The sequence below is a fragment of the Typopeltis vanoorti genome, chromosome 15 (genome assembly GCF_054136105.1).
Source record: "Typopeltis vanoorti isolate ZY-2024b chromosome 15, IOZ_Tvanoo_1.0, whole genome shotgun sequence".
In the NCBI taxonomy this organism is placed as follows: domain Eukaryota; kingdom Metazoa; phylum Arthropoda; class Arachnida; order Uropygi; family Thelyphonidae; genus Typopeltis; species Typopeltis vanoorti.
The window spans coordinates 43,521,218-43,545,822 of record NC_143563.1 but is presented as its reverse complement, the minus strand read 5'-3'; the positions used below and the strand labels follow the sequence as shown (position 1 = coordinate 43,545,822).

At 34.8% G+C, this 24,605-nt stretch overlaps 1 protein-coding gene across 2 annotated transcripts in view; it reads left to right on the top strand.

Annotated features, from left to right (window-relative positions):
• LOC150098712 (thiopurine S-methyltransferase-like) overlaps positions 1 to 24,605 on the top strand; it is a 100,774-nt gene that overhangs the window by 41,253 nt on the left and 34,916 nt on the right. For both annotated transcript variants that reach the window (XM_090405218.1, XM_090405219.1), the window contains exons 5-6: positions 994 to 1,046; positions 10,686 to 10,760. In XM_090405218.1, the coding sequence (XP_090261344.1) occupies positions 994 to 1,046; positions 10,686 to 10,760 (128 nt within the window). The remainder of the gene's footprint in view (positions 1 to 993; positions 1,047 to 10,685; positions 10,761 to 24,605) is intronic.

Here is a 24,605-nt window from a genome sequence, read left to right as displayed (position 1 = left end):
TATTTGAATTTTAACTAACTTTTTACATCAGCAAAAAAAGGACACCTCTTCAGTCTCCTCTTATTCAACATAGCAAGATATTTAAGTACCAAAGTGAAAAAGAGATGGAAAAAAAAAACATTCTATAGTCAAACATCATGCATGGTGCTCTTAGTCAAGAGGTTGCATTCACAGAGTGTGTGTGTGTGTGTGTGTGTGTGTGTGTGTACTTGCCTGTTTTGTGATTTCGGAACATTTGAACAATTTTTATTATTAAAAGCAAAATATTGATTCAGTGTAATTTTTTTTAATTGATGAATTGTTTACATAACCATGTAAACAATTCACCATGTAAATAATTGGTGAATTGTTTACATGGTTATAAAACTTAAAGGAAGGAAAGTGCTGCTTGGGAAGAATATGTCTCAAACAAAAGCAAATAAAAGTTTATGAAATTGAATATGAAACTTTGTATCGCTAAACAACAACTGAAAGAGGTGAATGTTTTGCATACTGATTTAACATTTTTTTATTTGAAATTTTTTTTTTTTCAATTTTCAAGTTTGTTTTATTATTAACCACGTCACCGTCAATATGGATAAAATACACCACTCCTCTACACTTCATATCCATCATATATTTCAATGTAATATCAATGGTATTACAATTTTAACATGCACTTCGCATCCATGGTAACCTGGACATATATATATACGTCTTGGCTGGTTGGGTGGTTAAAATACAATAGAAAATGCAGTGGATAGTAGTTGTTCTACTGCAGATGGTTTTTAATAAGAAAAAAAAACATATGATTTAGATAGAATCTGAAATTAAAGAAATAAAAGGGAGAAAAAGAATCAATTCACCAAGAACCATTAAACTTAATTAAAACAAAAAAACTAATGGAGTTAAGAATCCAAGCAGCATTAATTTTTTTTTTTACCGCTTTATATATAAAAAGTTTTCTAAAATCATAAAATATCATTCTGATGTCTTGATATATTTCATTTACAGACATTAGATGGCCGACTACAAATTTACATTTGTGACATTTTGAAATTTGACAGGTAATTATTTTTATTTTATCAATATTAATAATGTAGTGAAATGTCACGCATCTAGTAATTATAACATTTTCCCTTAAATATAATTTTTTCCTTTGTTGTAAAATTTAACTGAGCAAGCCAGTGTCCAAATTCATATTCACTATTGTTAGTGATAAAAAATTCAAGTGGTGGTAATAATAATCATAATTTTCAGTGTAGGATTTGAAGTGCAGTAGGATTTCATTACAGAGTAGGATTTCTAATTAAGATAACAATTACACACCTTATAGAAGAATTTAATTATACAGATGAAAGAATAATAGAAATCACACTTAAAATAAACTCCAAACTTAAAATCAGGATCATTCAAATATATGCTCTCACCTCATCCCACACTAATGAACTAATGAAGGGATAGAAGTATTTTATGACTCACTGCAGCCCTCTAGACAAAAAAAAAAAAAAAAAAAAAGAAATGGCAATCAAAACTTTACTATAGCAATGGGCAATTTTAATGGCAAAGTAGGTCATCCCCTCTCACCAAATAAACACAATAGGAAGTACATATATGGTACAAGAAGCAACTCAGGAATGACACTTACAGAATTCTCTATCAGTAATAAACTTTACATTATGAATACATTTTTAAAGAAAGCCCATAAAAGAAAATGGACATGGAGAAGCCCAAATGGAGAAATAAAAATTGAAATAGATTATATACTGTGTAATAATAAAGAAATAGTCCAAGATACCTCAGCACTAAATCAAGTAAAAACAGGAAGCACCCACCGACCGGTGAGAGCCAAAATTAAAATAAACCCCAAATTGGAAAGAATAAAATGACTAAACAACAAAAAATCAAGAAGTTTGACTTAAAACCTATTGAAAACAAAAAGAAGGATTACGAAGAAAAACTCAATCATTAACTAGACATAATAAATATATTTGAAGAAGACATAAATAAAATAAACATAACCTAGTGGAAGTAATAAGCTCAGCAGCTGATGAATTCAAAAACAAGAAACAACAAAAAGACAAACTTTCAGAGGAAACCTTACAACTACTAAAAAAAGAGACAAAATATAAAACAAGACAAAAACTTAACTTCTAAAATAGAATATGCAGAACTATGCAAAACAATAAGGAAAAAGTTGAGAAATGAAATAAGATCTTATAGCACTACAAAAATAAAATAAACAATTGAAAACATTAAAAATATGAAAATACTAAGAAAACATTTATCACTTGCTAAGAGTCAAATACCTGCAAAAAAAGATAACAGTGGAACTACAGTAATGAACCAAGAACAAATCCTTAGCAGACTAGAAGAATTTTATAAAGAACTCTATAGTGATCCTTCAATAGATAAATCAAATATAAATAAGTTCCCCATTACATATGGAAGTCATCCCCCCATTCACCTCAGATGAAATAATACAAGCATGAAAACAAATGAAAAATGTCCTGGTGAAGACCTAATTTACATAGCATTAATTAAATGGAGAGGAAACAACATAATTTATCACGTTAATAAATCTATACCCAGAAGAGGGAAAGATACCAGAAAACTGGAAAAATGCTACTCTGATATTGTTATTTAAAAAAAGAGACAAAGAAGAAGTAAAGAACTATAGGCCAAGTTAGTATTCTCTCTAATCTGTACAAAATTATCACAAAAGTAATAACAAACAGGTTAAACCCCCTCTCTTCTAGACTCAAATCAACCTGCAGAACAAGCAGGATTCCATAAAGGCTTTAGCACAATTGATCATATTCATGCAGTAAAACAAATAATAGAAAAAAGCAGAAGAAAACCATTTGCCTCTCCGTTTAGCCTTTATTGATCATGATTCCATCGAAACTAATGAATAATGAAAGCACTCCATAATCAGGGAATTCCTGGAGAATATATGGAAATATTACCACACTGCAACAGCAACAATCCAACTTCACATGAGTAGCAATAAAATATCAATTGAAAAATGTGTCCGACAAGGAAACTCTATCGCCAAAATTCTTTCAGCAGTCCTTCAAGAAATATTTAATAATATAAACTGGATAAACCTTAGTATAAAAATTAATAATAGAAACTTAACACACCTACGATATGTGGATGATATAATTTTTGCAATCACCCCAGAAGACCTTAAAAAGAAAAGTAAAAGAAAAATGAAAACAGAAAAGTCGGTCTAAAAATAAACAGAGAAAAAACTAAAATCATGTTTAATCATTTTGTAACAGTAATAAATATAATAATAGAAAACAATTTCTTGGAAAGAGTCTCTTCATATACGTATTTAGGTCATGTCATTGATCTAAACTGTGGACTCTAAAAGGAAATAAATAAAAGAGTTTGACTTGCCTGGAGTGCATTCAGAAAATTGAAAAGCATTTTTCAGTGATGTCTCACCATTTAACCCTTTAACTGCTGATTTTATATTCTACTGACATTGTCCCATGTGCTGAATTAATTTTGCCAAAAATTTATAAATAAAATCGATTAAAATTCTTACAAGTAAGAAGTGTGGACACCATCATACATTCTTGATACACACTTGTTCACTCACAAAAATGTCAATAATAGTGTTTCATAAAATTTACATAATTTGCAAGGGGTGTCCACTTGAGGGCTCCATTTTTTTCTGCGCTTGAGTTAACTCGACCATAGCAGTTAAAGGGTTAAAAAGGAACACATTTAACCGGTGTATACTTCCAGTCATCACATATGGTTGTGAAACTTGGTTTCTAACAATCGCACTGACAAATAAACTAGCAACAACTCAAAAAAAAAAAAAAAATAGAGAGGCTGCTGCTAGGCATCACATTAAAAGATGAGAAGCGAGACACCTGGATAAGAAGCCAAACTCATACACTGACATCATTCTTCACCATAAGCAACTAAAGTGGAAATGGACTGGACGGCTATCCAGAAGAGAAGATGAGTGGTGGTACTAACGAACTGGATTCCAAAAGACAAGAAACAAGGCCAAGGATTGTTCCATCATTCCACTTTCCTAAAAGAAGGTGGAATGATGAATTGTCAAATTTTGTTGGGAAAAGTTGGTCAACCATTGCCAAGAACACAGAAAGGTGGAAGGAACTGGAGGTGGCCTTCATCCAGCAGTGGGCAGAAAATGGCTGAAAAAAAGAAGGATTATAATTTCTCAAAACCAAGGAAATTTTGGTGGTGGGAAGGTGTAAGTGAGAATGTTGGTGCAGTTGTTGAAAGTGAGATGGTGAGATACATATAAATGATAGTATGAAAGAAAAAAGTAGAAGATAAGGGAATGATTAAATAAGATGGTAGTGAAAGAGATAGCACACTTACATAGAATAAAATGTGAAGTAGAATGGTTGAAAATCCACTTGGTATAGCAAAGAAGCATAAAAAGAGAGAGAGAGAGAGAGCAGATTTCATCACATGTGATGAGACATGGATTTCCCAGAATGATCCAGAAACAGAGAGATAATCGATGCACTGGAAAACTCCCACGTCACCAAGAATGAATAAAGCAAGAATGAGCGAGTCAAATCTGAAGATAGTGCTGATCGTTTTTTTTATATCAATGGTGTGGTAATGGTTGAATGGGTACCAGAGTGTCAGACAGTTAACTAGCATTATTACCTTGAGGTTTTGACCAAGCTGAGAGAACGAGTGAGGAAGAAGAGACCCTATCTGTGGAAGAACAACACTTGGATTCTCTATCAGGACAGTGCTCCAGCCCACATTGCACTTCTGTAAAGCAGTATCTGGCTGATAAGAAGACCCCAGTGTTGGACCATCCACCTTACTCACCGGACTTAGCTCCATGCGACTTTTACCTTTTTCCAAAGTTGAAATCCACAATGATGAGCACCCATTTTCAGTCAGTGTATGAGGTAAAGGAGAAAACGGCAGTGCTACTGAAGCAGATAACACCTGATGATTTGCAACACTGCTTCCAACAATGGAAAATTTGTATGCAACAGTGTATATATAGAGGAAGGGAGTATTTGAAAGGGGGTTAACAATTAAGTTGTACAATTTTAATTTAACTGTTGTCTTATTAAATAGTTGCCTTTCTTTTATCTTCCTCTTGCCTGGTGTTTTCAGCAATAGTTGCCTCTGTTAACTTGTACGAGGCCTTTTGTCATTTATATTTCCTGCCTTCATGATCTTAAAGGACCAATAGTAGACTAATTAAAAGAAACACACGTATTAACCACAGTGAAAATTATTTAATTGTAAATATTTCATCCTAAGTATCTTAGGACATCATCATCAGTACAGTAATTTAAAACAATAATAGGAATAACATACAGTTAGGGCGCATGATTACAATAGAATCTCATTAAACGTGCGTAACGTGCTACAGAATTTAAAAAAAAAAAAATTATTTAACACAATTTTGTATGACAATTTCCCATACTTTAGGAATGTGTAGTAGGGCTTCAGAACTTTCTTGGTATAAATGTTCATGTTCATATAAAGATCTACTATGTAAAAATTTAGACTTTTCCCAATGGATCCTATGGTTTGGATTTTCAATTCCGTGTGGAGAGAGGCCAGATTTCTGTGGTTTAAAAAGACGAATGTGGTCTTGATGTTCCAAGATGTGTTTCTGAACAGACTTACCTGTCTGTCCAAAGTAAGACAATTTACATGAGCATGGAATCTCATAAACACCAGGCAACATCAAAGGTGAGAGTTTATCCTTAGGAGAAGGTAACAAGTTGTAAATTTGGTTGATAGGTTTGTAAGTAGTGGCAAAATTGAATTTCTTCATAATTTTAGAAAGACATTCAGAGATGCCTTTAATGTAAGGTATGAGAATCCTATGGACTTCTTCCTGTCTGGTTTGATGTGTGGAAAAGTGACTGATGATTTTTTGAGTTGTTTTAGGATTATATCCATTTAGGATGGCTGTATTTTTGATTACTTCTAATTCCTGGTTTAAAGATTCTTCAGAGGAGCAGAATTTGTATGCTCTGGAAACTAGTGATTTAATAATGCCAGATTTCTGAGATGGATGATGAGTAGAAGAATTGTGAATGTAGCGACCTGAGAATGTAGGAGGAAAATAGCAAGAGGCCATAAATTTGCGATTTCACCAAAGTGTTTCCCATATTTAGACTTCATACATAATATAGAAAGAAACGTCAACCATCTCTCTAGTACTGAAGCCAACAGACTTCGATTTGAAGTAGCTAAAGTGATCTACAATGCCAAACCTTCAGAATTAAATATCCCACCATCAGAATTGAAAGCCAAAAAAGGAATTTACTTCTTTGAGATCGTAATATCTACACCAAATTGGATTATGATCCTATGAAACATCAACTCAGAAAATTAAATAAGCTACTTAATGAAACTTCCTCCTTAGATGAAGAAACAATCAAAAAACTTAAGACATACCATGCAAGACCTGCTAGAATTTATGGCTTACCTAAGCTACACAAAACTAATGTTCCACTTAGACCCGTCGTAGACTGTATCAGCTGTCCAACTTACAAATTATCAAGATTCTTATCTAACCTTTTCTGCCCTCACATAGGCCACTGAGTCTCTTCAATCAAAAATTCTACTGAGTTTCACACAAAAATTAAAGACATTCGACTATCAAAAACTGACTTGTTAATTATCTTCGACATTGTCTCCCTCTTCACAAACATTCCCCATAAAGAAACAATAGAATTACTAACTCAAAAATTTCCATCTGATATAGGTGAATTGTTCAAGTTTGTTATTTCATCAGGTTACTTCACCTGGAAAGGTCAAATTTACAAGCAAGAAGAAGGAACAGCAATGGGATCTCCTTTATCACCAAACCTAGCAAACTTGTTTCTAGAACACCTTGAGGAAAAAATATTCACTTTTGAACCCAAACCAAAAATTTGGTTAAGATATGTCGACGACGTATTTGCAGTCTGGGATCATCCCGAACATGAATTACAACTGTTTCTAGATAAAATTAACCTTCTTCATCATTGCATCAACTTTACGTTAGAAAAAGAATCTCCACAGGGTATCTCCTTTTTGGATTTACACATCCAAAGAAAAGAAGACGGTTCCATCGCCACATCTGTCTTTTGCAAGCCTACATTCTCAGGTCGCTACATTCACAATTTTTCCACTCATCATCCATCTCAGAAATCTGGCATTATTAAATCACTAGTTTCCAGAGCTCCTCTGAAGAATATCTAAACCAAGAATTAGAAGTAATCAAAAATACAGCCATCCTAAATGGATATAATCCTAAAACAACTCAAAAAATCATCAGTCACTTCTCCACACATCAAACCAGACAGAACAAGTCCATAGGATTCCCATATCTTACGTTAAAGGCATCTCTGAATGTCTTTCTAAAATTATGAAGAAATTCAATTTTGCCACTACTTACAAACCTATCAACCAAATTTACAACTCGTTACCTTCTCCTAAGGACAAACTCTCACCTTTGATGTTGCCTGGCGTTTACGAGATTCCATGCTCATGCAAATTGCCTTACTTTGGACAGACAGGTAAGTCAGAAATGCATCTCGGAACATCAAGACCACATTCGTCTTTTTAAACCCCAGAAATCTGGTCTCTCTCAACACGGAATTGAAAATCCAAATAGGATCCATTGGGAAAAGTCTAAACTTTTACATAGATCTTTATATAAACATGAACGTTTATACCAAGAAAGTTCTGAAGCCCTACTACACAGACCAAGGTTAAACTGAAATGACGTTCTTACTATTCTTAAAGTATGGGAAATTGTCATACAAAATTGTGTTAAATAATTTTTTTTTTTTTTAACTTCTGTAGCACATTGTGCACGTTTAATGAGATTCTATTGTAATCATGCGCCCCAACTGTATGTTTTATACCTATTATTGTTTTAAATTACTGTACTGATAATGCCCTAAGATACTTAGGATGAAATATCTACAATTAAATAATTTTCACTGTGGTTAATACATGTGTTTCTTTTAATTATGATCGCACCACAGGTTTCGTTATTTAAAATAGCAGACTAAATCTCAAGCCTGCTTGGATTTGTACAAATTGTTCTGATGTCATGTGAAAGTGTAAATAAACTGCTGTCCTTCATTTGCATAAATTCTACCACTATCTGAAGAAATCTGAAAGTAAGTTGAAAATTTGGAATTAGCATATTTATTATTATTTTGCTCATTTTGTTTTATTTTTTTAATTTTGTGTGTGTGTGCATGTGTACTTGCATGCACACAAACACACACTAAGCAATTCATGTGTAGTTTTAGAATTCTACATGAATTCTTACAAGTAGGCATATGTGTTGGTAGGATGTATACAGTCTTCATCATCAAGATGTGTTACTAAATTTTTCTCAGTTTTGGAATATGAATCTTTTCATATTTTGTTCAAAAATAAGACTTAAGGATTAAGAAAATGAAAAACAGAAGAAAAGATGGCTTTATTTTATTTGTTTTCTGAATGTACTTGAGAATATAGTTTTTAATTTAACATGAAGTAAGTCTTATCTTCAAACAGAATATGGTAATGTTATGTCGTTACTTTTTCTATAATAATTTACTTTCTTTATGAATTATCCTCTCTACAATGACTACAAGACTTACAAAATTTCCCTGACTCTAATATCTGTATTACTTCTTAAGTGTTCATTCTATAAGGAAAGCAAATTCTATATCCCTAGTCGATTCCTAATTTTACTCACGTGCTTACCCTGACTGATAAAGGTTATTCCTTGCTAAAAGAAATGAATCCTCTAATTTCTTTCTGGGGCCGTCTCCTCTTCAGATATTGACAAATTTATTTTTTAAAGCTGCGCCAACTATTATCTTAGAATAGAGGGGACTCTTATTCAGGGAGACTTTTCCAGACTTTTGGTGCACATAGGTGTATAAATTTAGTGCTTAAACTCATAAATTAAATGCTTTATTGTGGCTAAGTAAATTCTGGTTTGCAGTCATAAACTCTATAACATCGTGTTATACCTTTCTTTCAATTCCCCCTGCTATGGTTCAGAATAATGAGTGGTAGTTTTGATTCATATCACAGGCAAAACTCAGGTATAGAAGAAAAAACATTTATTGGAATCTAAAGACATATACACTTTCTCACTTTCAATTAGTTCAGTGACATGCTAAATCAAACTGTATTCAAACTGATTATTACTATAATGCATGAACAATAAATCCTTCTTTTGAGTTAGAGATTAAACACACATAATATACACATTATACACTTCTAATCATTATTCTACCTACTCTGTTAGTCTTGCACGTTAAACTAGTCACAATCATCTATAATCATTCCGGGAATGTCTTATGGACATTAGCCACTGCTAAATAATCACTTAAAGTATTAAAGTTCTTAAATACTGTCCATACGCGATTATTACACTACAATGATCTTTCCCTTTTACTGACTGGGTAATTATACAACAAAATCTGTACTTTATCATTTCTTGGGGCAAGATCTCCAGGTCCGTCTGAACTGTTCTTCTTTGTTTGAATCACTTCTTGATACTTCCATAAGCCTGCGTCCTCATGGTGGATCACTATGGTCATCAGATTAAGCTATGCTCTTCACCTGGTGTTTTTCCCTCATCTATTCTCGATCTGTTTCGGGCCATCCTCGTTTCTACTGCCGGTTCATAGGATACGTCCATGATATTATTCCGTTGGAACTTTCAGCGAAAGAGCGAAGACAGCATGTGCTGACATCTCACGCTTTAGTACCGGCAGAAATTCAGACATCGAAGGGAAAGGTGCACCGTCCAATATCGTGCTATTGCCAAGAAACACCATCAGGAGCTTCTGATCCATGGAAGAAGTCAATTCATTATCCAGCAAAATAGGTGAAAAAAAGCCTTGAGGAAGGGTGCAAACCCTTTTTATTCTCCCTTCGTTCTCCCCCTTTTTAACCCCTGTTACTAGCTGTGATAGCACCCTCTTACTTTCTGCTATCTTTTCCCGCCCGCTACTCTCTTCGTCCGTGGGAATTTCGGTACATCGCAAGATCTCTAGCAGCGTCTTCCGGGAAACGAATGTGCGTCACTTTCCAAGATTGCCAATGCCTCAGGCCCGCCCGTGACCTTTGGACTATTGTTTACATCTAATTTTCCCATTCGTTGTATACATGATGCATTCATATAATACCGATTTATACACAAAGTTCTTTACATGGTCTTACAATTCTACTAAAAGGAGGTAATTCTATTTACAGTTAGTACTTTATTTCTTCTGCTCAAGTACAAGTTTTTTTTCTCAGCTGATTTTTTTGACTTGTTAAATCTTGAATGAATTCTTTCTTTTTTAAAGTTTTTAATTCAGGATGTAACAGTAAGTTGGATTAAAGTTATCAGTTTGAATTTACAGAATAAGTGATTTTAATTTGATTTTTTTCTTCTCTGTAGGTTTTCATGACAGTGTATATGATTCTGTTATACTGTATGCTTCTTTACATCAAATGAATGTAAAGAAGACACTTGATTGTAATAGCCACAGATTTTGATTCTTAAAAATATATCTTTTCTTTTCATATTTTGAATGCTGCAAGTTATGGCATTTTGTAAATTGGTGTAAGAAAGCAGTCTGTATAATACAATAAAATTATTTCTACTTGAGAATAATTCTGATATGTGTCTGAATCACTTCTTATGAATTAATTTTTTATATATTTTGTGACAGGGATGTTGCTGGACTTATGGATGCTGTGTGGGATAGAGGAGCATTTATAGCTGTTGAGAAAGAAAATAGGAAAATGTAATGTAATGATTAATACCCTTAGTAATTATTCTGTTTGCAGTTATATTATATAAATATGAGTGCGAAGATAGAGATGATACAGGAGGTCACCATCTATTAACACAAATACCCATCATACATCTCCTTAAACCTATTTACTGTTAGGGTGCTCATAACCACTTCTGGCAATCCATTCTACTCATTCACCACTCTCCAAATAAAGAATCTAGTCCACACACACACTTACTAACCACACTCTTAGACAGCTTCTAGGTGTGACCCCCTTGTTTTTCCCTTACTCCCCATGTATGTGAGTAAATAACTTTAATTGATCTAACTTTAATTTATCAGTGAGCATAACATATATATATATGTGTGTGTGATGTGTTAAAATACTATTTTTGCTTGCAGTTATATTATATAAATATGAGTGTGAAGATAGAGATGATATAGGTCACCATAAAGTTTACTAATATTTATTATTATTATTTATATGGGTACTCCATGGAGTCAAAAGACTCACAACAGGAGACCCGTTCTATCCATTAACACAAATACCCATCACATCTCCTTAAACCTGTTTATTGTTGGGGTGCTCATAACCACTTTTGGCAATCCATTCTACTCATTCACCACTCTCCAAATAAAGAATCTAGTCCACACACACACTTACTAACCACACTCTTAGACAGCTTCTAGGTGTGACCCCCTTGTTTTTCCCTTACTCCCCATGTATGTGAGTAAATAACTTTAATTGATCTAACTTTAATTTATCAGTGAGCATAATATATATATATGTGTGTGTGTGATGTGTTAAAATACTGTTTTTGTATTTAATCATGATGGAATTATAATCCAAGACTAAGATCTAGGTGGATTGATGCATTAAGAAGTGCCTAGAAGAAAGAAATACAACATCTGATTATAGTGGATTCTTGACAGATAACAGATTGATTTATCATTTTCCTTCAAAATGGGTGAAAAATAGCATACTGAGTGTAAAATAATGCCTGGTTTTTTAGAGGCTGCTGAGGAACAGATATGTTTATATTAGGAGAGGCTTGAGGTAAAGACCAGTTTAAGGAGTGACTGATTCTGTCTTGTGTTTTGTATATTACTGAAAAAGTATTTAGTTATCCTCTTTGTTCTCCATGACATATAAGACCAAGATCTGCTTCCTCCAATTACCTCTGTCTTGTGCCACTAATTCTGCTTCTCTCCAGCTCTCCCAACCAGCCATTCTTTGTTTCTGTCATTCTCTTCCCAGTTAGTTTAGGCCTCCCCCCCCCCTCCCTTTTTCCTTCCTGGATCCACATCAAAACTAATCTTGGAATCTCTCTCTCTCTATTATATTTTATTTATTTAAAAGCATCTATGTACATTCGGAGGAAGAACTATTTACAAGTAATATGTTTTGTACATTGCTTATTCTAATAGACATTTCATTTTTTACGTTTACATTCTTATAGACCTTTCATTTTTTACGTTTACATTCTAATAGACATTTCATTTTTTACGTTTACTATCTGTTTATCAGCAGGATATTTTACAATCATTTTTTATGGAACAACATGATAACATTTCTTTTTTTACTGTCACTATATGCTTATGTGCAATGTTTTACAATTGTTATTATTATTTTTTTTTAAACAACATGATAACATGCTCACATTCTATTTCTTTCTACTGTCCTTTTACATTGATTGAGCTGTTATTTTTGGTAGTATATACTAGATTCCATACTGGTTTAACACTATATTGTAACCATATCTTAACACATAGATCTCTATTTACAGATATACATATATACAAGTAGTTTTACATATATTTCGATACTATATCATGGTTAAGATTTTGGATTAGTATCATATTAATATGATACTTATCTTAAGTGCATAATATACAATTGACATAGAGTTCTTGTGTCTGTATATATCAGTAGATAAACATATATTTTGGTAGTATATCTTAAGCTACATGCATATTCGCTTAATATATGCTGTTATTTTTGGTAGTATATAACAGATTCCATACTGGTTTAACACTATATTGTTAACGTATCCTTACAGATAAATCTCCATTTACATATATACAATAGTTTTGTCCATATATACCAGTTGTTATACATATATTATGATACTATATCCTAGTTTACATTTTGGATTAATATCATATTATTAACTCATCTTGTGGTAACAGTAACTATAATATTTTATTTAATAAAATCACTTTTGAGATGATGAGATGATTTTGCTTGAAAAAAAACAAAAAAACTCGCTGTCTGGTGCACATTAACCTAGAAAAAAAAAACAAAAAAACTTAATGACATTTTTTAGGTTTCTAGGTTAATATTTAAAGTTTCAAGGAGAAAGGAAATTTATGTGGAATTGTAAGGTACAATTCCACATAAATAAGTAAGGTATAAAAGTAACAATAATAATCTTAGAAATCAGCTTAGGGCATTTCCATGGATGGAAGAATTGTAAGGGAGAGATTGAGTGCATTACTTACAAAAAACATACATACAGTGCATGTGTCTTATATACAAGTAAATATACATATATTGTTGGTAGTATAGCTTTAGCTTATATTTGTTTAATACAATATCATTGATTTATCTTAAGGGATAAGTGCTATTTATATATTCATAATGTTTGTTTACATATATAGAGTTAGATATACATGTATATAGCATTCTTATACCCTTATATATACATGTACCTATATATTCTTAGTTTTTAGTTTTAAATCTTGTTATCATTATTTCCTCTCAATGTGGTGGATGGGCTTGATTTGACGTTTTGTGGCGGGTCTTTTATTTCTTGAATTAATTTTTCATCCACATCTTCCGAAACGAGACCTGCTTCCAACCTTTGGTTTCTTGTTATCTTTTTTTCTGTGTATGGTGTCCATAATGATTTCTTTTAAATGTGTATTCAGCTTTGTAATTATATCTGTTCCTGCTTCTCTGCCATAAACTTTATCACATCTGCAGGTCCAGATAGCATAACATACATTGCTGTTATGATGATGATGATGATGATGATTGCCATAATAATGTTTATGTGTCCTTCGTTACCAGAGGGTATGTTCTATGATAGGTTCTTTGTGTTGTATAAAAGTCTGTACTGTGTTCCATATTTGAGAGGTGTAGGGGCAGTAGAGCATTATGTGGTCAAGTGTTTCTGGTTGGGGGCAAAAGATACATTTGGATGGGCCGTGCAGTGGAATATGTTTCCCTATGCACCATATTTTTGTAGTTAAGCAGGCGTGGTGTACTTTGTAAAAGAAAGTTTTTAATTTGGGATATGGGTAATGTGAATACCTTTTTAAATACATTGGATTGTTTTAAGTGTCCTCTTTCAATTTTACGGTGCTGTGGTGGTATTACAGCTCGCGTGGATTGATTTGTGCTATTTTGGGTGTCACGTTTATGAAGTCATTTATTGCTATGTGATTGTTAATAAATCTGTAGCCTTCCACAATCTCATAGAACATCTTTGGTGTTTTGCCATGCGATTGCAGAAGGGAACAGATTATTTTGTCTGGCATTATTCTTTGTGTATATTATATAATATATGTGCTCCATACTTTTTTATCAGAGTAAGCTCTCGCTATGAGCTTTGCTCTTGCACTTAGAGTTTTAGGTGTACATTGATCAGACCAAGTCCTCTGGCTTCCACTTCGTTGTGGAAAATTGTTCTTATGGGTTCATATTTTGAATTCAAGATGTATTTTGCACACCCTGTGTATTTTCTCCACATTGTTATATTATTGTATTTCGTGCCTTATTATCCTTTATGAATCTGATCTATAGTTCTTTAGTCTTTCGACTAATTGTTCTTCTGTTCCTATTCCAGCCGCTAATTTACAGTGCTTAGTCTTAGTTAGAGCCGATTTTTGTCAGAGACCATTCTTTCTGATGGATCACATGTACTATTCTTGCAGACAAAGAGAAAGCCCTGGGCGAGAGCCAAATTTTTCTATTGTTGCAGTTCTGGAGTTAGCTCCTTTTCGGAATCGAGAAAAATTTATTTGTTAATACAGCTGCACCATCTTGATTCCTATACAAGGAAGATATTCCTGTCAGAGAGTTAACATGCAGATAATCGCACGGCCTTAGAATCTATTATTTAATTACACCTTATTAGTTTATTCCTTATTCAGCAGTCGTAGCCAAATTTCCTCCCCCCCCTGCACTTAAATTTAACACAGGTTTTAATTTTAGCAAGCATGGCGTGAGAAATCAGGCAAGTTTCTTAGGTATAGAAAGCAAAACATTTATTTTACACTAAGGTATTGTACACAGCGATCAAAACTTTGCTTTAGACATATAATGATTTGTTCATGAAAGAATATCTCAAAAGTTCTCAGTCAATCTATCTAATTATAACTAAATTGTCACTTAAAATATTTTCAACAGATCAATTAATCTAATTCTTATTAATTTAATCACAGTTATATAAATGAATAACCTTTTAATTCCGCAGATTAGACTACAACATACCAAAATTCTATTATGGACATAATTCAGTAACAATGAACTTCTAGAAATACAACATTTAGTCCACAAAGTAAAATACTATAGTATTTTACTTTGTGTTCTAAAAAGGTCCTAGCACATATACGGTTAGCACTTTCACTCTCTCTAGTCCTGCTCTCAGTACGAAAGACGATAAAAGTTTCTATGTTACCGACCACGTGGGCTTAAAATCAATCTTTGCTGATTCCCTTCGGTTAGGTTCCTAGGTCTGCTATCAGTATTTTTTCTCTGACTTCCTACCATCAGTGATTACTATCACGAATCATTGCTGTTCCTATAACTTTAGCGACACTGCTTCGACGGATAGGCACATACGACTCTGCATAAAGCTGCGGTTTCCGCTGGCTGCATGGCTGTGCCACTGCTATGCTTGAAATGGATCGCTACCTGACTTTGTAGCCATCATTGACCATCCTTCTAGTCTTCACCATGAACTGCTTCCATCGGAACTCACTGCTGAGGGAGAGAGAGAGAGAGACACACCACGAAGAATAGAGGACTGAGAGAGAGCTATTTTCGCTGTCAAATCCTTATATATCCCCTTGTCTGCTCTCCCAACTATGTCACTGATTACTCATGACACCTAACTCTTTTTTGCACACTCCCCTACGTTTCTTCCTGATATGCTCCCCATCACGTGGGTGCCATTCACTTGACTCGGACTTCGCATTGTGATGCCCTGGGGTTATGTTCAAAAGCTGATTAGGCTAAAGTGGACTTGGCTTAAACTTTCTCCTTCTAAAGTAACCTTCAATAAGACCTTTTAGAGTCTGGTATGTTATTTATAAGACAGTTTACAATTTATCACTTACAAAATTCCGTTAATACAATATTAATACGTTAAAGTTTTCACTTACACCTTATGTACAAGCATTTCCTTTTTATAGAGTTTTTTTTTTTTTGATCCTAGTTAAATCTCGAATGAAATGCTCACTAACAAATTGAACCTTTCATTCCAGATTTAACAACATCCTTCCCATTATAATTGATGTTATCTACCAGATACCATACTTTTAATAGTAGGTACTGGTTGCAAAGTTTTGCCTTTGTTCTAACTGGTTGAATGTTTTTCATTTGTGAAATTTTTTTGTTATTTTTTTATGGGTTAGTTCCTACTGCATGTTGTGTTGTTATTGGTTTCCTAAGGTGATCCCTAAAAGTGGGAGGTATTCATTAATTTTTATTTTGTTCGGCAAGGTTGGCTTATTTGCCCACCTGCCGACAAACATCACATAACATTTGTGTAGGTTTAGTTTTAGTCCAGAAGCTTTTTCAAAAGTGTGGAATATGTTACAAGCCAGCGCAAAGGACTCAGCTGTTTTTAATGTTACATCATCAGCATAGGCGAGCACTTTTGTTTTTCCTTCACCTCCTATATGAGTACCCTCTATGCCGAGATGTTTTGAAATCGCACATATCACCGGTTCTAAGGCAAGAGCAAATAGTATCATAGATAAGCTGTCTCCTATCTGACCGAGCAGTCAATTTTTACAGGCGCAGACAATTTCTTGTTGATTATGAGGCATCACTGTGTTGTGTTGTATATGTTAAATATTATGTTTTGGAATTTTTTCCCAAAACCTGCAGCTTTGACGACTTCGTTCAGATAGTGGTGACTGAATCGAAGGTCTTTTCAATATCAAGGTTTATAAACTGGCAAGGTTGTTATATAGCCTGGTAGTGTTCGTATATACAACGAGCTTGTAGGATGTTGTCTTATTTTTCTGTACTTTATGCCGCAGGTTTGGGATTTTGATATTATTTTGTGAATGTGTTTTTGTATTCTTTGTGAACAATATTTTTGACAGGATTTTAAAGTCTGTATTGTGTGTTTTCGTTGTTTGAGGTGTCTTGTGTAGTGGAAGAGTTTTAATAATGTTTTTGCATTCTGTTGTTGTGATTGGTAAGTCTATTTCTTCTGCTTCTGTCTCCTTGAATCTGGGAAAATTTTTAATAGGTTTTGTGTCTCTGTTGTGTCACTGTCTTTTCTGGTGAAGCTCTTCATGTATTCCAAGTGGAAGAGGCAGAGGAGGTTTGCATCTCCCTCGACCTCTGTCCCCTCGTGTGTTATTTTACGAAAGTTTTTTTTTTCCTTTTCTTTGCTCTTCAAAGAGCCGCCCAGCTTTGGTTTTACCTTCATCATGCTCCATAGTTTTGATCTTGGCACAAATCCATGCCCCTTCAGCCTCTTTAATTTCGATTTGTATCGGTTTAGCTTCCAGGGCATTAATAGCAGTTTTGTTTTGTGGAAGGGATCTGTCTGTGTTGTATTTTTATGTGAGTTCTTTTATTATGTTTAGTTTTTCTTTGTTTGTGGTGTGGTGTATTTTCTGTGTTTCCCTATTTTTATGGCTCTTTTTTTTACTTGTGTTTTAAATTTGTTCCAGGCATCCACTGGATTTTGTATTTCTTCTATGCTGTCTAGTATTTGTTTTATGTCTGTCGTAAACTTGTCTGTGTGGAGAATGCTATTGTTTAATTTCCATAGCGGATAGTTTCTGTTCGTGTACGTGTTGCCGTCGTAGGTCTCAAGGGAGAGTTTAGCCTTGACCAAATGGTAGTCATTAAAAATTAATATTGTGTGGCAAACTTTACAGTGGACCTTAGATGTTGGATTATGTATATCCTGTCTAGCCATGAGGCATTGGTGGGGGAATAGTGTGTATATTCTTTTCATGTAGGATATAGTATATGGAAAGTGTCTTTGATGTGATACCTTTGTATTATGTGTGTAAAATAGTTTTTTGTTAATGTGTTTTTTACTTCCCTGTCTATATCGTTGTTCTCAGTAAAATTCATGTCTCCAACTGCTATGATGTTTATTATGTTTTTGACAGTTTGGTTTCTAATGTTTCCCAAAAGTGTTTTTTGTTATTGTGATCAGCTGGGCCATAAATATTAATTACCGATACTGTTTGATTTTCCCAGACTATTTCAACCTCCAGCTGTTCTATTAATGTGCAGTGTGATATGATTTGCGGATTGCACTTTTTCTTTATTAATGCTATTACACCTGCAATGCCATTACTTTGTGCTGGCTTGGCGATGATGTAGTAGTGGCACTGTAGGTTTCTGTGGAGTTTTTGTTCTGTTTGTGTGTATTCTTGTATATTCTTGTATCTTGTAACATGACTATGCCTGCGTGGTTGTGATGTACTGTGTTTCTTAGTAGTTTCTAGTTTTGCGATAGGGAATGATTAAGCCCATTACAATTTAGACTAATTATTTTCTTATTTGTTTCTGCATGATTTGGAATCAAGTCCATCCCTCCTCTTTTCAGTTTTAATGTTGGGGGAAAATTTAATTTTTGTTCTTCTAGCTGGGGTGAAAACATTTGGGCTTTCAACAGTTTTCCCCAGTTCTTCAGTAGTCATATTCTGATCCTCATATTTTCTTAAAATTTCCTTTTCTTGATCGGTTTCCTCTCTACAATTATCTTCTTGAGAGGCTTCTTGGGTCTCTGCATCTTCTTGGGGTACCTCCAGTTTTGGTTGTGAGCCTATGGTAATGTTTTGTGGCTTATGCCATTCATATTTTTCCTTATTTAAGCCACTGGGCTTCTCTTCTGCATGTTGTTCTGTGTTCTCTTCCTGTACATCAACAGCTCTTTCAAGCTCATCGTACGTACTTGGCTGGTTTACAGCAGTGCGTTTGATCAGCATTAACATAGGTCTGCACAGGACATTCTTTATCATTATGTCCTATTTTTTTGCACTGCTCACATTTTGGAGCAGTACATTACCTCCTAAGGTAGCCAATCTTCTTGCACCAGAAGCATGCAGGTTGACGTCCTGGAATTATAACAATTCCAGTCATCTCTGTACCGTAACATAAGGAATCTCTTCAAGTTTTGTTTCCTCATTGAGAGTGAGAGATAACTTTTTTTTTTATTAGATAGGACATGTGCCCACTCCTTGTCTTTACTGTTGCCTGTGATGTTTTCAGTGCCCTCATTTTCCCAAATTTTTCAAAGTGCATTATCACAAGACGGTTTGGTATTTGAGGGGGTAGCCAATGGATCATTATTTCAATTTTACAGGATTTCGATATTGGTATAATTTTACATTTTAATTTCCTTACATACATTTCTCTTAACTTTACAAAGGATTCTTTTACTGACAGATGTTTAAAAGAAATGAGGAAAATATAGCTATATTTTAAGACACTGAGGTGCCAGACATCTGAACTTCTTACCTTAGATTTCAGGCTTTCGATGATATCATCCTCGGTGTATGGAGCGCCGGCTGGATTGCACTGTAGAATACAGGCTTTGCTCCAGTCCAGTTTTTCTGGCAAGTAGATTGATGACATCAGGTCTATGTTTGTTTCCATTGTAGTATTTTCCAAAGAGTTTATCTTGGATCCATTTTCTTTATTGGATTTCTCTTTACTACTGGCCATACTGAGTACAGTGGGATTACTTGTTGATGATGTTCCCACAAAAGTAGGCATCCTGACAGGAAACACTTTAGTGGTCATAGGTGACAGCACTGGTAATCGGCTTATGCTGCACTTAATCCTTTCGCAAAGCAATAAACACTAATGATGCAGAGCATAACAAAACATGTCCTTACTCAGGGGCAGAAGTATTCATTTATTACAAGCATTTTGAATTACTCTCTCTCTCTATTCTGTCCATTCTCAATACATATCCAATCCATTTCCATCTGCATTTTTTTATTTCACTGTTTATATAATTCATCATTTGTTATACATTGGGGCATGTAAAAAATAATTTTAAAATATCAAAATATTTTTAATATAGCATCCTGTTTTTGGTCAGTTTTCATTCCACACAGCAAAAAAAAAAAAAAAAAAGAGAGGGGGACAAAAACTGGAATCCCTGCTTTGAAAGCTAAATGGAGCATTTGCCACTTCAGACCTCCAGTAAGCTGAGTCATGGTGTTTGACTCAGGCAATGAAGGTCACCCACTCTATAATGCATAGCATTATGCATGCCCGTAAGGATATGGGCATTGCACTAAGGTAGTAGTAGTAGTATTATCTAGTGTGATATCAAGAGGTGTTATTATAGGATTCTATACCAGCAGCTGTTTGTGACTGACATCATTATGTAGTGTAAATAATACATATTATTTAAATATTTTAGTAATAAGGTGCGACACCTTTTGGACTACTTGTATGTTGAAATATGACTTCTGCATTACTTCAGTCTTGGTATCACTTCTGGGTCTGCTCCCACTGATGTAACCTCAAATTAAGGTTGAAACCGGTCTAGGTAGTGGTCCTTCCTATAATGCATAGCATTATACATGCCTGTAAGGATATGTGCATTGCACTAAGGTAGTAGTAGTATTATACAAGTAGCGCAGTTGTGGAATCACTTCATGCACAAACTTTGTTTGCTTACACTTGGATCAAGGATGAAACCAAGTATATAATTTCTTGGTATCTTTAATGTATATTTACACTACCTGCATTCACAATGCATTCCACTCACTAACAACTCTCCACGTAAAAAATCTACCCCTCACACCCTTCTTCACCACATCTTTATACAACTTTCAGGGTTAGCCTCTATGCTAGTGTAAAATACATCATGATTTGTCCATAAAGTGTCAGAAGCTCATGATATGCAGTAGTGATTCGATGTTACACCTTTTTTCAATTGGATAGATCAGTATAGTGTGGCACATACCTGGAGAATTTTATTTTTCCAGTACATCATCGTAATTGTACACATTTCACATTGGCAGCATATTAGATCCTCCTAGGCACTACAGCCAAGTGTGCCTGGAAGGATTAAATGCTGTTGAATATACAATATTTCCCACATTGTGTGAATCACGTAAACAAACGTGTCATCAAACAGAACAATGCTCTGCATCATACTTCAGGTGCTACTGCAACACAGCTTGGGGAAAATATGGATAAACGTGGTCTAATCTTAATACACTAGAATACCTTTTGTAGAAACTAATATCAAGTGCAGAGCAGACCATCCAACAATGGTACATATACTAGTCGTGTGAAAGGAATAATGGTCCAAAATACCAGAAGGATATTTTGGGCCATTATTATAAAAATCTACACAGTATTGAGATATATGCAATGTGGGTTTCTCCAAATTATAGTGCTTTTCAATACTTATTTCAGCATAGTGTACATATAGTATTGTACACTATCTGATGAAAAATATACAGATGCTTACTCATCCCAACTCTCTCTCTCTAATATGAAAGACATTAATATGGAGTTGGTTCATCCTTTGCTTTGAAAGCTATAATAACACTTTCAATTTTCTGGGAAGGCTTTCCACTAGATTTTGGTATGTTGCTAATTTGGTAATTCAGAAGAGCATCAGCGATGTCATTCACTGATGTTGAGTGATTCAGCCTGGCTCACAATTGAGCTGGTATTCAATGGTGAGATAAGAGCCCAGTGCAAGCCAGTCAAGTTCTTCAGCACCCATTTCCTGTATCAACTTTCCTGTATCAAAGTCAGGTTGATACAGGAAAGGACCTTTACTGAACTGTGGCCATAAAGTTAGAAGCTCAGTATTGTCTAGAATGTCATAGGTTTGGTCTAGTATTCCCTCTCCCTTTCCTAGTTCCCATCACTGGAGCTGTGGGGGGTCCAAACCATGGAGAAACTCCTCCAAATTTCACAGTTCACAGTTGACACAACACTACCTACCCAAATGTGTTGTGCCAACTTCACAGTGAGCACAAAACATTTGGACAGATAGTGTTCTTCTGGCATCTGCCAAACTCAAACTTGTCCATTGGACTGCCAGATGGTGAAGCACTATTCATCACTCCATGGAATGCATTTCCACTACTCCAGAATTCATTGGCAGCAGGCTTAACATCACTCCACCTGATACTTGGTATGTGATGATGTTAGGCTCATTTGTTGCTTGAAAACATGGAAACCCATTCACTTCAGCTCTTGACAAACAGTTGTGTGCTGGCATTGCTAGCAGAAGTATTTCAGAACTCAGTGGCGAGTGTTTTAACTGAGAACAAGTGATTTTTTATCATGCCACTCGCTTCAGCACTTGGCAGTTCCACTCTGTAATTTGAGTTGTGATTGTGCTGCTGTTGCTCCTAGGCATTTCCACTCCACAATAACATCACTCACAATTAATCAGGGCATCTGAAGCAGGATAGAAATCTCCTGAACCGAGTTGTCACATGATAATGCCAAGTTGAAAGTCACTGAGCTCTTCAGTATGGCCTGTTTTACTGTTTGTCTATGATAATCGCAACACCATGTGCTTCCTTTTATACCTGTATGAACAATGATTGTGATGATATATAGCCATATCCACAATTTTGAAGGAGTGTCTGGATATTTTTGATCAGATAGTGAACAATAAGAGAGAGAATCACTAATTTCTGTTTGTTTCTCTCTCTCTCTCTCTCTCTCACACACACAAAGTGATGTCTCCATAATAATATATATGTTTTTGTACTATTTGTCTATATTGGGGGTGCTTAAGGGTCAAAGCTGTATAACTGAGAGGAGACCTCCACATAGCCTTTAAAGGAATGCGGAGAACCGACCAGGGCTTCTGACCTAATGTCCAATCCTCACCTTCTCGTGGTGCACCCTGTTGGGTATCTACTTTGATACTGAACGAACGAGGATGGGCTGGCAATTTGGGATTTAGCCGACCAAATTGTATTCTTATTGGTTAATCCAAAATAAAAAATGATGGTACAACATGACAAAATTTCATGCCGGCTGGGGCGTCGCCCGGTTAAACAAGGCCCCCGTTGTTTTCGCCAGGGAACCAGGGCGAACAGCGAAAAGTCAGCTACTGGAACAAATCTGAAAACAAACCCCAACTCAACATCACCAGAGTTAAAGATCGGTACTATCAACGTAAGAAGCCTGAATGGCAAAGAAATGGAGCTAGCTGAGGAATTAGATAAGTACCAGATCGACATAATAGGGGTGACTGAAACAAAAAAGACCAAAACTGGTGAGATCTTTCTGAGCAATAAATACAAAATGTTATATTCAGGCAATAACAATCAAGGAAAAGAAGGAGTAGCCATAGTATTCAACACAAAATACGAGGCTAATCTTCTTGAATGGCAGTCAGTCTCAAGTAGAGTAATGTGGGCAAATATGAGAATGGGGAACTGGACAATGAGACTTATTTGTGCCTATGGTCCCACAGAAGGTTCTACTAAGGTAGAAGTGGAGGAATTTTTTGAGGCTTTAGAAAAAGCAACTGACACAATGAAAAAGGAAAAGTTGGTCCTTGTTGGGGATCTAAATAGTAGAGTAGGAAATGATTGTGAGACATACAAAAATATTTTGGGAAAATTTGGAGAAAAGAGCAAAGCTAATAATAATGGCAAATATCTGTTGGATTTCTGCTCAGGACATGGACTGGTTATTACTAACACCATGTTCCAACATAAAAATGTGCACAAATTCACATGGAGAGAAGAGGCTAGGAATAAGAAAAGTCTCATTGACTATGTTATTGTTGATAGTGATGTTTTCTCCCTGGTGCAGGACACCAGAGTGTACAGAGGATTTGAAATTGGAAGTGATCACTATTTAGTCTTGAGCAGGATAAAATTGAATTTCATATTGAAAAGAATAACATGTAAGAAAGTTTTAAAGCGAATAAAAGTTGAGCAGCTCTCAGATGTAAACTGTAGACTAAAATACAGAAATATTATTGAAAAGAAAATGAAAGAGTTTGAGAACAGGAATCAAACCTTGGAAATTCAGTGGCAAACTCTGAAGGAAACATTGATTGATTCTGCCAGAGAGGCATGTGGTGAGGTTGTGTGCAAAGATAAAAAAATCAGAACTCCCTGGTGGACACAGGAAGTTAAAGAGGCAGTGAAGGAAAAGAAGAAAGCATATCAAAAGTTCCTGGCAAATAAGTCAGCTTTTACTCTTACAGAATACAGAGACAAATGTAAGAAAGCTAAACAGTGTGTAAAACTAGCTAAACAAAAGTCATGGGAGGACTTTGGCAAGAATATAGAAAATAAATATCAAGAAGGTGGCAAAATATTCTGGAGGTTGTTGAAGAAGCTTAGGAATGGAGGAAAGAGTGCTGTAAAAGGAATTAGAGATGATAAAGGTGAAATGAAAACAGGAGAAAAAGATATCCTTGAAGTATGGAGTAATTACTTTGAAAAACTGCTAAATGAAACAAGCAGTGATGACAGCACGGTGATAAAAAACACTGACCAGGCATGCAGTCAGGAATACATATCCATACTTGAAGTAGAAAAAGCCATCAAAGGCTTGAAATGTGGAAAGGCAGCAGGAGTAGATGATATTCGACCAGAAATGCTGAAGTATGGTGGTATAAGAGTCTT